The 13,666-nt window shown below is 42.5% G+C and overlaps 1 protein-coding gene and 1 non-coding gene across 2 annotated transcripts in view; one reads left to right on the top strand and one right to left on the bottom strand.

The window, feature by feature from the left end:
- The window catches only part of FER1L6 (fer-1 like family member 6), a 111,688-nt gene that overhangs the window by 86,018 nt on the left and 12,004 nt on the right, over window positions 1–13,666 (bottom strand). The window contains exons 6-12 of the mRNA XM_004743522.3: window positions 12,289–12,367; window positions 10,919–11,075; window positions 10,066–10,252; window positions 8,135–8,327; window positions 6,281–6,633; window positions 1,090–1,198; window positions 150–333 (exon numbers count right to left, since the gene is read on the bottom strand). Coding sequence (XP_004743579.3) covers window positions 150–333; window positions 1,090–1,198; window positions 6,281–6,633; window positions 8,135–8,327; window positions 10,066–10,252; window positions 10,919–11,075; window positions 12,289–12,367 — 1,262 coding nt within the window. The remainder of the gene's footprint in view (window positions 1–149; window positions 334–1,089; window positions 1,199–6,280; window positions 6,634–8,134; window positions 8,328–10,065; window positions 10,253–10,918; window positions 11,076–12,288; window positions 12,368–13,666) is intronic.
- Window positions 9,931–10,067, top strand: LOC123391502. The gene has a single exon (XR_006606214.1). It is a non-coding gene; the product is annotated as a U4 spliceosomal RNA (small nuclear RNA).

Here is a 13,666-nt window from a genome sequence, read left to right as displayed (position 1 = left end):
CCATGATGTCCCTGTTCGTGCCTTTCTCTCGTAACTAAGATTAAAAAATGATGTTTCTGGTTTTAGGGAAGAACTTTCAAACAGTCCCAGGAACAGGTCAGACTCCTATTGTCAGAACCCTGGCTGATATCCCCTACTGGGCTTCCTACCTGTTCCCTTCTGTCACAAGTGGCTTCTCTGGGTGAGTGGTGGAGACCATGGGGAAGGCAACATTGTGGGCTGCGTCCCCTTCTCCTTCGTGCAGGAGTGGAAGGCTGTCTTCTTCAGCTGATTCAGCTGACTTCTTCTTATTCCCATGATGGGACCCTCCATCAAGCAGGTTCCCAAAATTACCTAAAGAGATGGTAGCAAGGAGAGACAGGTCAGATGTCAAAAAGCAGAATCAGGCTATGTGGCATAAAGATCTAAGGTCATATCCTCCCAGGACAGAGAAATAAGATCTCAGTATGAAGGTAGGAAGTATGATGGTCAGACCAAAGAAATAAGATTAACAATGATGGTGAGTCATCATCTACATCCATCTTATGTTCTCTTTAGTAAAAACTAATTAAGTCACAAACTAATTGGATTCCATCTCCACTTGCTTCTGCTCCTTGGAAGGACACCCTCCTGATGGGAAGTAAGACCTTCTCTGATGGAATGCTCATTCCTGGAAAGATTTTCCCAGCTGTACATCACCACAGGAAGATCATCGGGAGTTACAATAACAGCACCCTCAATGTGCACAGAACTTCTCATGGATTAACTCATTACACTCTTGCAATAGCTTTATGAAGAGTTATAGCTATGCCAACTACATAGTTAAAGAAACTAAGACCCTGAGAAATCAAGAACCCAAGAGTAAGGGAATTAGGATTAGTAATCCAAGTCTTTCTAAATCCAAACTATACTCTTAATCCTTTTTTAGCACGAAAATAAATCTATCCCTTCATATTGACACTAGAGGAAACAAAGAACTAGTCATTTCTTTCTGAGGTACAAACCTCTGCCAGAATGCTACTATTTCTATGTAAGACAATAACACATTCACTCAAGAAACAGATATAAAGCCAATGTCATGTGCCAAGCACTGTGCTTGTTTGCACTTACCAATAGAAACTTCAAAGCTAATGGGTTTGTCTCCAATCTTCCGGTCAATCATGGTAGCTTCAAAAAATGCTCCAAAAAGTAAAAATTCCTCACATTTTTCTGGTGTTATCTATAGAAAGAAAAAAATATTTAGACAGGTCTGGCTCTAATTTTTTATTTTATTACCAGGAAGCTGAATTAGTGATGTTAACTCGTCCAGAGTGATTTGTAAGCATTTGAATTTCAGTGTCAGCCTGAAAGGCTTAAAGCCTTAAAGTGTCATTTCCCCACTCATCATGCAGGCAGAAACCAGAACCTACAAATTACAAATCAAAATTGAGCCATCTATCTAGAATGATGTAATCTCAACCTTCTGAGCGTCTACCTTGCAATTAAAATCTGCTTCTTTTAAATTTTAAAGACAAAGATTGGCATGTGTATCTTCTATAGTACTATTGGTAAAACACAGGTTTGGAATCACTTTCAAGTGAGCAGCCATTTAGAAAACAGAATCATAGGACCAAACCCTTACATTATTTTTATGAATTATACAGGATGGTCGCATACATTATGTTTATTCCTCAACAACCCCAAAAGGTTGAAATCTGGATCATTCCCATTTTACAGGTGAAGAAGCTGAGGAAACTAAACTTAAGGTTGAGTTTATTAAATTTCCCAAGTATTCTGACTACAGACCAGGTTCTTTGAACTCAACCACGTGTTAACCCAACACCTTGGTCCTGCTCAAAGACTTCCTGAAATAACACTTCCTGAAATAACATGAGCCTGGATAAAAGAGACAGAAGGGCTAGGCACTTGCATGAGCATCAGTCCACCCAGTGCATCCAGGACGAGCTATCAGCACGTGGAGGGTCCCAGGATCACATCTGCTTTTACACTGAAAAGGGTCTTGGGGTTCACCTGCCCCATCTTCCTTCTACCTCAATAAACTAAAGCTCAGAGAGATTAAGGGGCTTCTGCAGGTCACATAGCAAGTTAAAGTCAGCCAAGATTTCAGGCTTGGCTCCACCAAGTCTTCCCTCTCAAGGAAAACTACATTGTGGAAGACAGGACCATGACAGGTCACAAGACAGGAACCATCCCAATGCAACCACAGCTGTTTGTAGATGACTCCTATGGATGTGGAACAGGTTGATAGTTCAGGGAGCAGATATAGCTGAGACACTGACACAGCATCACATTTCTGAACAAAGAGGTTGAATGAGCTGCCAGTCTGCGCTTCCTGGTTTCACAGTTGGACTGATTAAATTCCATGGAAAAAGCAATAAGGTTCATCTAAGGAAAATAAACAGTTGCAGATTTAGAGCTGAAGAGCCCCATTCAATCAAGAGCCCTGAACCCTGTCACTTTGAGAGACAACAGGTCTCAGAAAGGTGAGCTTTCCTTCACACAGGGGCCTCCTTGCTGTTGGCATCAGCAGGAAATGTTTCTATTGACCAGAAAATGTTGAAAAGGGTGAGGACCCAGTTCTGGATCTTAGTCACAGAGAGCACACAGCCCTCCCACTTGCTGCCACTGTACGTATTGGCTGTAAATAATCCACTTATCTCGCCGTTCTGGGGTCAAGTTTACTCTCTGGGAGGAGGTTAAAAAGCATTTGAAGACCTAATGGGAATACAGGCCATGTAGCTTGGAAGAGAAATGGTAGACTTCCTAGCCACATAAATTTTTCTTCAAATCCCAATTCTGCTACTTCCTAGCTGGTTGACTTTAGGCAAGTCATGTCCACTCTCTGTCACTTTCCCTCTCTGTGAAATAAACATTGTCATAGGGCTTACAGGGGGGAATAATGAGATCATCCACATGGAGCACCTTGTATAAAGCCTACACATAAGAATACCACAAGAATGGTTGTCATGGCAAGTACTTCAACAGGTAGAATTCATCTCTTAATCCTGTCCATCCTTCAGGCCTAACCCAAATGACTTTCTTTTGGAAGCATACTTTGATTTCCTGAGTTTGAGTAATGATGATGGACATGTTTACTGAGTACTTATTATGTGTCAGATGTGTATCAAGACCCTTTCCTACATTATCTCATGTAATTCTCATTACCACCCTAGGAGGGGGGTGCTTTTATTTTATCTGTTTAAAGATGAGGACAAGTAGTCTGTGAAAGATTAAAATACCTGTCCAAAATTATTAAAAGTGCCTAATGTTTATTGAGTATTTACTATGTGCCAGGCTCTGTTCTTAGCACTTTGCATATATTAATTCATTAAATCCTCAACGTGAGCCCACCAAGTAGAAATGATTATTGGATATAAGCATAAGGAGCTTAAGTCATTTGCCCAAAAATTCAGAGGCAATGTTTCTCCAGAGGCTGGGCAGTAACAACGACTACATCTAAAATCCAGCTATCTTACTTGAGAGCCCAACATTTTAATTGTTATACCTCATTTACTCCATAAAACATTAGCATTTTATCTGTAGCTCCCTATTGCATGTATCACTTTTTATTTCCTGTACATTTATTTTGTATGTCTTACCTCCCCTTCTATATCATAATTCCCATGGAGTCAAACTCTATTTGTATTCCTACCAATATTGAGGATGATGTTTTTTTTTTTAAAAAAAGAAACTGGTCAGTACATGTTCACAGAATTTGAAAATGAACACATCTGTTAGATTAGTTATGCTCTGTGAAAGCTTGACATAGGGAAATAACCTTTGATGGTGATAATGAGGGTGAGCTGGAAAAGCCAATGTCATGGGATCTCATTTGTCCAGGTATGCAATGAGAGCATGGCTGCAGCAAGGGAAAGAAGATCTCAGGACCCTGAAGAGCTAAAAAAGAAGATTCTGCAAGAAGAAATATTGCCATGTCTGAAGCTGTAGAGGCTCTGGAGAAGGTAGAAAATATGTCCACAAATCCTTGGACACCCCGCACTCAAAAGATGAAGCCTAATTTTTCTCCCCTTTCAGGGTGGGATGGGCTTAGTGACTTGTTTCTAACAATTAGAATGTGTCATAAATATCAGTGTGTGACTTCTATAGGTTTGGTCATAAAAGATATTGACATTTCTGCTTTGTTCTCCCCCAGTCCACTCAGGGGGATGCCAACTGCCATAAAGATCCTAAGAAGCCTAGGGAAGGGTCCATGTGGAACTTTGTCTTCCAATGGGTCCATGAGGAACCAAAACTTCCTCTTAACAGCTATGAGTGTGCCATCTTGGAAGTGGATCCCACAATTCCAGTCAAGCTTTCAGAGGACTGCAGCCCCTACCAAAATCTTGATTAAAACCTTATGAAAAATTCTGAGCCAGAACCACCAAGCTAGGTATTCCCAAATTCCTTACCCACCGAAAAAAGTTGCTAAATTTAGGGGTAATAGTTATATAGCAATAAATAACTAATAAACCCAGCAAAAAACTGACCAAAACAAGAAGCCAAGACAAAGAAAGGAAAGAGAAATAAGGGTTTGAATATGACCTGAATTTTCCCTCTCCTAATACCTTCTACCCAAGAACCATGATGGGCTCTTGGACTTGTAAAAAATGTACACTCTACATAAATTCCAAGCTACCATTCCTTTCTGCTAGAATTATTTTTAAGATGGCCATTGCAAAATATCTTGAAAATACTGATGTGGATTAAGAAAATCTTCTATTAGGCTTTTCTTGGTAATTCCTGTCTAGAAAAGAATGGCCAGTCTCAACAGTAGGAAAGATTGCTACAGAATCAGATACAATTGGATATCAGCATAGGTGGCTACTTAAGGTACCCATAGTACCTTATATCATTTCCAAAGCTGGCATATATTCTGAAAAAATACACATAAGTACAATCACATCAAAGCAATGTCTTCTAACAAGAAACTGACAATACACATTTCCAGAGGCTATTTCCCAATAGACAGGTTCATAAGGGAGAGCTAGGGAGGTCCACAAAATATCCAAAGTAGGTCCAAAAAACAGGGTAGTGAGCTCTGAACAAATCATAAACACTGGTCACAGTAACAGCAAATGTACTGCTGGCCTACCATGCAAAGAACCCTATCGATCATTTTACAGGCATTCCCTCATTTATCCAGGAGATGCCTATGACAAGAGACTATTACTACCCCATTTTGTTGATGAGTAAGCTAAAACATGGAGAGGTGTTACTATCAGAACCATGAATAGAATCAACCCTCAAGATTTCCAACCCTGAGCTCCAACCTCTTCCCCCACACTGCTTCTTAAGATTATTAGATCCCAGCAGTTAAAATGAGTGGCTCTACTAAGGCCAAGGTGACCCAGACCACCATCTCCTCCTTTCTCCACCCAAAATGATTGTCTGGTTGACCTGAGAAACATACTCACAGACACAGAATCATCCATATTGAGAGCTAGAATCCACTCACCTCTGCTACTAATGAAACACAGTCCCTTCATTTGCTTAAGCACAAAGCAGTCTTGCTACTCTAAACAGTTGGTGGGTGGTGCTTGGGTGGCTCAGTCAGTTGAACTTCTAACTCTTGATATCAGCTCAGGCCATGATCTCAGGGTCATGAGATCGAGTCCCACATCAGGCACTGAGTGTGAAGCTTGCTTGGAATTCTCTCTCTCTCTCTGCCCCTCCTCACCCTTCCACTCTTTCTTTCTCTCAAATAAATAATCAGACAGTTAAGGGGATATTCAGTTTGTATTCCTCTTGGAGACCCAGATCTATTTCCCCTCATACAGAACCAGGCTAGAAAAATGCTAATGTGTTTTATGTTGAGTAATAGGCATTCTTTGAATTGTGATTTCTTAGGCAGGGAAATAGGTTTCTCAATTTCTTTCATCCTAGCTTGGCACTCACTCTTCCTCCTCTTCATCCCTCATCCCACATTACCTCACATCCAGAGCATATGCTAGGCTAACAAAGTTCAACAAAATCAGACCACAGATAGAGCTCAGCCCATCCCCCTACCCCCACTTTCACCAGCTATCCCAGAACACTTTTATTTCCCTTTCACCTTGATTCTCATAGGATTCCATGTTTGGGGGAACACTGGAGGGATTGATCATGAGCAGATGGCTGTGATGTGCCCCTAAGAGGCAGTGGATTGGCCCAGAATGTAGGGCTGAGCCAACACACTTTATGAAGGGAGAGTGAGACCTGTGCATGCCTTTGGGAGTCTGTGGGAGCAGGGGTCGCAGGTGAAGGTAGCAACCTTCACCCTGGGCTCACCTTGCAGAGGTTGTGGAGCAGGGCTCAGACCTACCTGGGGGGGCACATCGAAAGGTTCCACCTCTACCTCTGTTGAGTTGGTCTTATCTGAAACCTGCTGGGATTTTCCGTCATCAGTTTTGTCACCCTTGTCTTTACTGGAGCTTTTGGAAGATTTGGAATCTTTGTCCTTTGAAGACAATTTGAGCTCCTTGAGTGCCTTGGAAAACTTAGATTCCTGCGACCCTCCAGAGAGGATCTCCACAGCAATTTCCACCAGGATTCTGCCCCTGAATGACACGCCTTCTCCAAAGCCTTCATTCAGTTCCTGGTAGTCATCCATCAGACTGTGGTTCCTGGGTGAACCATACAGGTTAATCCAGGCAGGTCCGAAGGTTGGTAGAAAGCCTGTAAAAGCCTCACATTTTAGTTGCCCAGTGATGTTTCCAAGTTGATTATTTCTTGCTTTATGAAAATTGTGCACATTCATTTAAAATGTAAAATATACAGAAAAGACAAGAGAAAATATTTACAGAATATCCCATCCCCAGAAGAGCCACAATTGCCACTTTGCTACCATTGCTGTATTTCTTTCTGACAAGTCCTTCTGGCATGCACACGTTTACACTTTTTCACAGCTGTCATGATACTACCAGTGCCAACGTGCATCCTTGTCTGTTCATTCACTCAACCCATGATCATTGAGTCCTGACACGTGCCGGGCACTAAGCTAGACACTAAACATGGAGCCCAATGGAGAATGAAGCAGAAACAAACATTAAACAAGTAAATATTTACATTATAAGTGCTAAGCAGATTTACCTTATGCAGCAAGAACAAATAACAGGCTGAGGAGGCATGGAGGGGGTCAGGCAGAAAGAGAGAGATTCTGTCCCAAAGGAGAGTCAATTTTAAGAAGGAGAAATACCAGGTTAAAAGGGATAAAAAGATTTTATGGCTCCTGATGTCTAATTTTCAAAAATATTTTATACATTTCTTTGAACACCATCAAGATGTTCCTGAAAAGTTGGAGTAAAACATGTTTACATCAAGTTGGGATATTCCCAACTTGTTTGGTGGTGTGAGTTCTGTGTAAAACAATCCTATGGCAAACCCTTCCACGATAGGCAGACTTAAACAGTAGGTATTTATGGAGGTCTTTTTGTGGTGTCACGCTGTGAGAGGCACAGGTGTCACGCTCTGCTTCAGCGAACCTTTTGGTATATACATTACATGTACACACATACACATATATATGCATAAATATATTCATCAATTAACACTGATTTGTGGTGCAGAGAAAGATTGCCTTGGGATTTTAAGGAGGCAGGGGTTTGTTGGGATATTTAGAAAGTTATCATCTGCTAAGTTAGGTTTTACAGGTAAAGAAAGAGTAAAGCTCTCTCCCCTGACCGGCGGATTCGCTGGGACTCCTCATTTCCTCCCTGGCTCTCTGAGTGTGTAGCCAGCAGCACCTTCCTGCAACAGTCATGTGCTTCTAACAGTGAGTTAGGGGCACAACATCTTCTGGACTATTTAAATGTGTAAAACCCATTCTTAGCTTGTGAGCCATACACATGTATTTGGCCAACTGGTTGTAGCCCATGGACCATAGTCTATCAATGTCTGATCTAATCTAAACTCTTCATTTTTCATTTATGAAACCTAAGGCCCAGAGATGGTGAGTGACTACCTCAAGGACACACTGTGATGCTCATGGAACTCCTGGGACCAGGACCAAGTTTTTTGGCTCCCACAGCCAGGCTTCAGCTACTGCCCTGAACCAATCCAAAGCACAAACCACACAGAACATGGAAATGCCTTAAGACACTGCCTGCTCCACTTCTTCCATTACGAAAATCAATCGTTTTGTGACTCCCATTTCCAAGTCAGACACATGAGGCTTTACCTTTGTCTCCATCCTGTTCATTGGAGATTTTCTTCAGGTCGATGAAATGGGTGGCCAGAGCTACATCATTCATGCTGCCTTCATCCCACACCTGGATTTTCACCCTCCGACACAAAGGAGGAAACATTTCCTTGAAGACCACCTGTTCATGCCACACAGGATCAGCACAATTCTTCTGCACTGTGGTTCGCCCCTAAAAACAAAGCCAGCAAGGTGTAAGCCGTCAAAAGAAAGGAAAGAGGCCCTCTGAAATGACTGAAGAAAACTCTCTTCAAACCAGGAAATATAAAGTAAGTTGCCAGAAATAATGAACCTGCTTCCACTGAGCACCCATGGAAATCTGTTAGAGTAGCCTCTCCCCCTTATCCACAGGGAATGCATGTCAAGATCCTAGTGGATACCTGAACTTGCAGATAGTGCTGAACCTTATATATACTATGTTTTTTTCCTATACATACATACCTATGATAAAGTATAAGTTATGAATAAGGTACAGTAAGAGATTACCAACAATAATACAGAAAAGTTAAAACAATACTATAATAAATATTACCATCAATCTTAGCAATCTCAGCCTACAATTTCTTTCCCTTTCTTACTGAGAACTTTTACCTTTTCACTTAAAGGAAATACTGCTTCTCTTTGGTGTATCTGAATTGCCAGGACCACTCCTCCTACGTCTAGGGGATGTTATTAAGTAAAATAAGGGTGATTTGAACACAGATACTGCCATAGCACCAGAGTGTACCGATAACCCAGGTGGCTAAGTGACTGACTGTAGTCAGGGCCGACTTACTGGATAAAGGGATGATTCACATCTGGGTAGGATGGAGCAGGATAACCCAAGATTTCATCCCACCATTTGGAATGGTGTGCAATTTAAAACTCATCAATTGTTTATTTCTGGAATTTCCCATTTAATAATTTCAGGCCATGGTAGGCTATGAGTAACTGAAACCATGCCAAGCAAAACCCCAGATAAGGGAGGAATACTGTGTACTAACATCCTACTCTGCACTAGACACCATGCCAGGCTTCAGGGACAAAGGGAGTAATTGATGGGTCCTGCCCTCAGGAAGTTCTCATAATCACAGGGGGGCTGGGAAAAGGCCAACCTGCCTGTTTTGAATATGAATTATTCCATGCATCTCCAGGAATAAAGCAGATATAGTAAGACCTTGAGTTTGTATCTTATAAAACTAGGACCTGATGCAAATCACTTCCCCCTTCTGGACCTCAGCTTCCTTGTCAGAAAATGAAAATGATGTCCTATATGACTTAAGGGATCCAAGTAAAAAATACTACAATGTTCACCCTGCCAAGAGGAGGAGTTCAAGTAGCATATACTGTGAGGGCAGAGACAACATGTGTGTCAGCCAAACCTTCAAAGTCCAGCCAACCAGGTTTAAGCTGTGACCATGTGTCCAGGCCCTGGTACTTTCAATGGCTCTTGAGCAGGGAACAACAGGGAACAGAGATGTCTAGACTTATGCAGGACAAGGACTACCTGCGGAGACTGGGGAGCAGATTGGGAGGCAGGTAGCGATGTTATGGAGCCTGGGGACTGAGTAACAGCTCAGAAAATTAGTCAGAGGTAAGGAAGGAGGTCTATCTGCCTGGGTCCTAAATCGGCAATACCCCATAGCCCCTCTCCATGATCTTAAATGGACAGTGAGTGGGTCACTACCACACCCACTGTCCTGCCATGTGACTCAACACATTTTGTGACAAGCTTTCTCTCTTAAGGCACTTCCTAATTTTTATTTTAATTTATTTCATTTGATTAGAAATGTCCTAGCTTTGCGCAGTGGCAGTATCGTAGCCAATGAGGTTTATCCGAGGCGCGATTATTGCTAATTGATTAGAAATGTCCTAGGTAAAGAGCAGAGTTTTGGCCCTGGTTTGCTGTTGGTGATGACAGCATTCCTTACCACCTGCCCAGCAAAGGAAACCTCCACGAAGGGGTCCACGAGGTCCTTGTTGTCACCCACAAATGCTTTTGTGACATTTGCCATGATGCTGGAGTTCATTTTGGGCAACCCCTCTGCTTTGTACAGTCTAACGTAGAATCTGGCCCAGGGTCTCTCTGATGGAAACCCTTGAGGGATCAAAAGGTTCCTTGAGGGAGAACAAAAAACAAAAAACAAAACAAACAAACAAACAAAAAAATCTCACTTAGAAGAAGAGAGAAAAGGTAGAAGCAGTTTAGAGACAGAAAGAAGGACCCTGATGTAGAAGAAAAAACTGAAAAGATCAGGATTCAATGCTAAAATGAGTTTTCTTTGTGGTGTAAATGGCAGCAAAGGGTATGAAAAGAATAAATGCTAATTCCTTCGAGTCTTTGAATTATAGAATAAACACCATGTCCCACTCTGCACTTTGAAAAAAGACATTAAGTCTTCCCATTTCACAAACCGCTGGTTGAAATGATAATTCCTTCAAAGAAAAATCAGCCAAATTCAGATAAATAGGATAAGCTGAGGAACAGCTTATCTATTTTGGGTTATTATAGGGAGACAGGTTGTCCTTGTCCTAGAAGCTGACCTCCCAAAGGCTAGTGACACCTTGGATAAATCGTGTCACTAGCCTTTGGGAGGTCAGCTTCTAGGACAAGGACAACCTGTCTCCCTTGGTGCCTCTGATAGAGCAGAATCCCAGGTAGACAAGCCATGAATTTGGCAGTTCTCATGTGCCCACAAGGAAGGGGAGGGAGAGGGAGGAAAGAGAGATGGAACCTGGGACATATCATGTCTCTTGCATGACCCTGGATGGGCCTTGTCTCACTTTTCTATTTGTTCCTCAGCATCGGGAGTTTTGGGGTTGGTCTTCAAGATGTCGCCTTTCCCAGTCACGCTGATGTCACACTTCAGGTACCCCTTCGTGCCAGTCCTGATGTCACCAGGGTCTGTGAGTAGGGCCCACTTGTCACAGAACTGATGACCTGTAAAAAGCGTCCTGACAGCTCAGATCCTCTGCACAGCTGGACTCAGCTAGTGCAGCCAGTCCTGTCCAACACCCAGGAGGTGGCTCTTTCCAGTATTCCCAACCTCATGCTGCCTCCTCTCCTTCCCCATTTCTTTTTGTTCCCACCCTCTTGTCTGTCTTCTCCAACCTGCCACAGGTATTTGGAAAGCCTTCCACTCAGTGCTAATTGCCTAGACAGGTTCTTAGCTTGGATAGGCTAGGAGAACATTAACGGAGTAGAAAATTCACATATTCTTTCGCAGGCTATAAATGGGGCTCATGCATCTTTTTGTTTGGTGTACACTGTCAGTCCAAACTTTAAACGCTCTAGACCTCTGACTTATCTTTAAAAAAAAAAAAAAAAAAAAAGCTGTTAGGTCTTCCAAAACAGAATGCACAGCTCCATGTGTTAGCAGGAGGTATGGGAGCTGAGGGGCCACTGTGCCTTTCATGTGGGTTGTAAGTGTTCCTGTTCCCCACAGTCTGCAGCAGGCCTTATTATCCCCACCCACTGCACTCTGATATACCCAGGGGCTGGCCCCCTGGACTCGTGCGAGTCGAAGTTGCTTTGAAGAGAAGGGACCTCTCATGAGAAAATCTAGATCTGTTGACGGCCTTCTTACTTATCAGCTCCTGACCTTGGACGAATTACCTGCCTTCTCTGAGTTTCACTTTCCTATAAATCAGAGATAATAAGAATTATACAGCAAAACCTTATATGGCATGCCACAGCCATTACTCGGAGCTAGGTTCTTTATGAAGCACTTTATATATCAACTTAATCTTCTAGCAACCCTGGAAAGGAGGTACTATTTTATCTTCATTTTCTCTGATGAAGAAGCGGAGTCATCAAGTCATTTGCCCAAAGTTGCACAACCAGGAAAGAGCAGGGTGGAATTTGAAGCCAAGCTATCTGGCTCCAGAGTCCATATGTGTAATTCCTATGCCACCTTTACTGCCTGCGTCGTACATCATCACAGCTCTGAATTATAGATAGAGTTTGTTGGGGGAGGAAAACATGAAAGAGAATGTTGTCATCAGATTGTAAATGTTGTGGGAAAGGGCCAGGGTTGTTCCAATTGTGTAATTGAGTGAGTGGGTCAGCGGATGGGCACATGAATGAGTTGACCATCAGGTGTGGCAAACTAGGAGGTAAGTAAGGGAGATATTGGGAAGAAATGCTTCCTTACCAGGCTGGTTGTACACAGTCCCCAGGTCTACTTTGAAGGAGCCGATCAGTATGCTGCCTATCAGCTTGTGGTGAAAGACCTAAGGAGAGATGGAGCAGTGAGTCCAGCTGCAACAGATTTCTTTGAAGATCAATCTGTGAAATGGGTTCATGACACCTCAGTGAAGATTCTAGACCTTGACGCTCGTCTGGCCTTCACTCTTCTCTGGAGCATAATGACATTTGGTCATCAAGTGAAAAGGGCATCCAGAGCATCTCACCTGGACCTCTCCCTCCTAGGAGGTTTTCAGCTATTGAAGGATACCTAACAAATCTCACTCTCTGAAAAGTATCTTTTTAAACCAAATTGAGCTCTGGTACAACCTACCTTTTAACACCCATCTCTGTCTACTGAAAATCTACCCATCTTTCACTGCCTAGAACAAATATTGCCTCCTCCAAGCAGCCTTTCCTTATCCACCACAGATGAAAGTCTCTTTTCTCTCCTAAACTTCCACCATACTCTGCTCACAACTTACTCAGAGAATCTGCCACATAGTGCTCTGAGAAGTTTGGGACATGCACAATAGTCAGAACAAAGGAAGGGTCATCCTCAATATTTTATCTGATCAGAAGTCAGCAGCAGAGGGCCGGGCTGGTGAGAGCAACACAATTTAATGCAGGGCTATCAAGATGAGGAAGTTCTAAAAGAAAGCAGCAGACCTGGCACGGGGTTCAGAAGGCACACTGATGAGAGACTGCTGAAGGAGCAGGAGTAGTTCAACCTTTAACTGTGGATGAGGAGTGATTGTAACTGAAGTATTTTCCAATCTTGGAAACACCACTGTGTACAAGAAGGAATAGGTTCCCCATGTGGATCCCAAGTCACAGGAAGAGAGACACATCTCACTACAAGGATAGGTTTTATAATAGAACTTCCCAGCAATGAGTGGGCTTTTCTAGAGATAGTGACTATCCATCACTGGATTTAACCAAGCAGTACGCCAAAAACCCCATGTCATAGAGGTGGTGACAGGGATTCCCATACCAGCTGTGTTACACTAGAGGGTCTCTGGGCTTCCTTCTATGACATTCTGTGAGTTCCTTGAATCAAAAACAGTTTCCTACTTTCTTCTACCCACCACATGCATGGCCTTGTTCATAATAGGTGTCCAGTAAACATTCAATGAATTAATGAATGATTAACTAATCGAATGATGGGTGAATGGAAGACTTTTGGGATTTCTAAACAGCTCCTTTTGGTAGAGGCGACTAATGAAAATAAATTCAACTGACTTCAGGAAATGAAGAAATGATGATCTTCCAGTCTCCCTTTCAACATTTACTACCTTGCCCAAACTTCACAGGGGAGTTAAGAGAACTGAGGGCAAGTAAGGATA

The sequence above is a fragment of the Mustela putorius genome, unplaced genomic scaffold (assembly GCF_011764305.1).
Source record: "Mustela putorius furo isolate JIRA1106 unplaced genomic scaffold, ASM1176430v1.1 tig00000228_pilon_pilon_pilon, whole genome shotgun sequence".
Lineage (NCBI taxonomy): Eukaryota > Metazoa > Chordata > Mammalia > Carnivora > Mustelidae > Mustela > Mustela putorius.
This window is presented reverse-complemented; position numbering and strand designations above follow the sequence as displayed.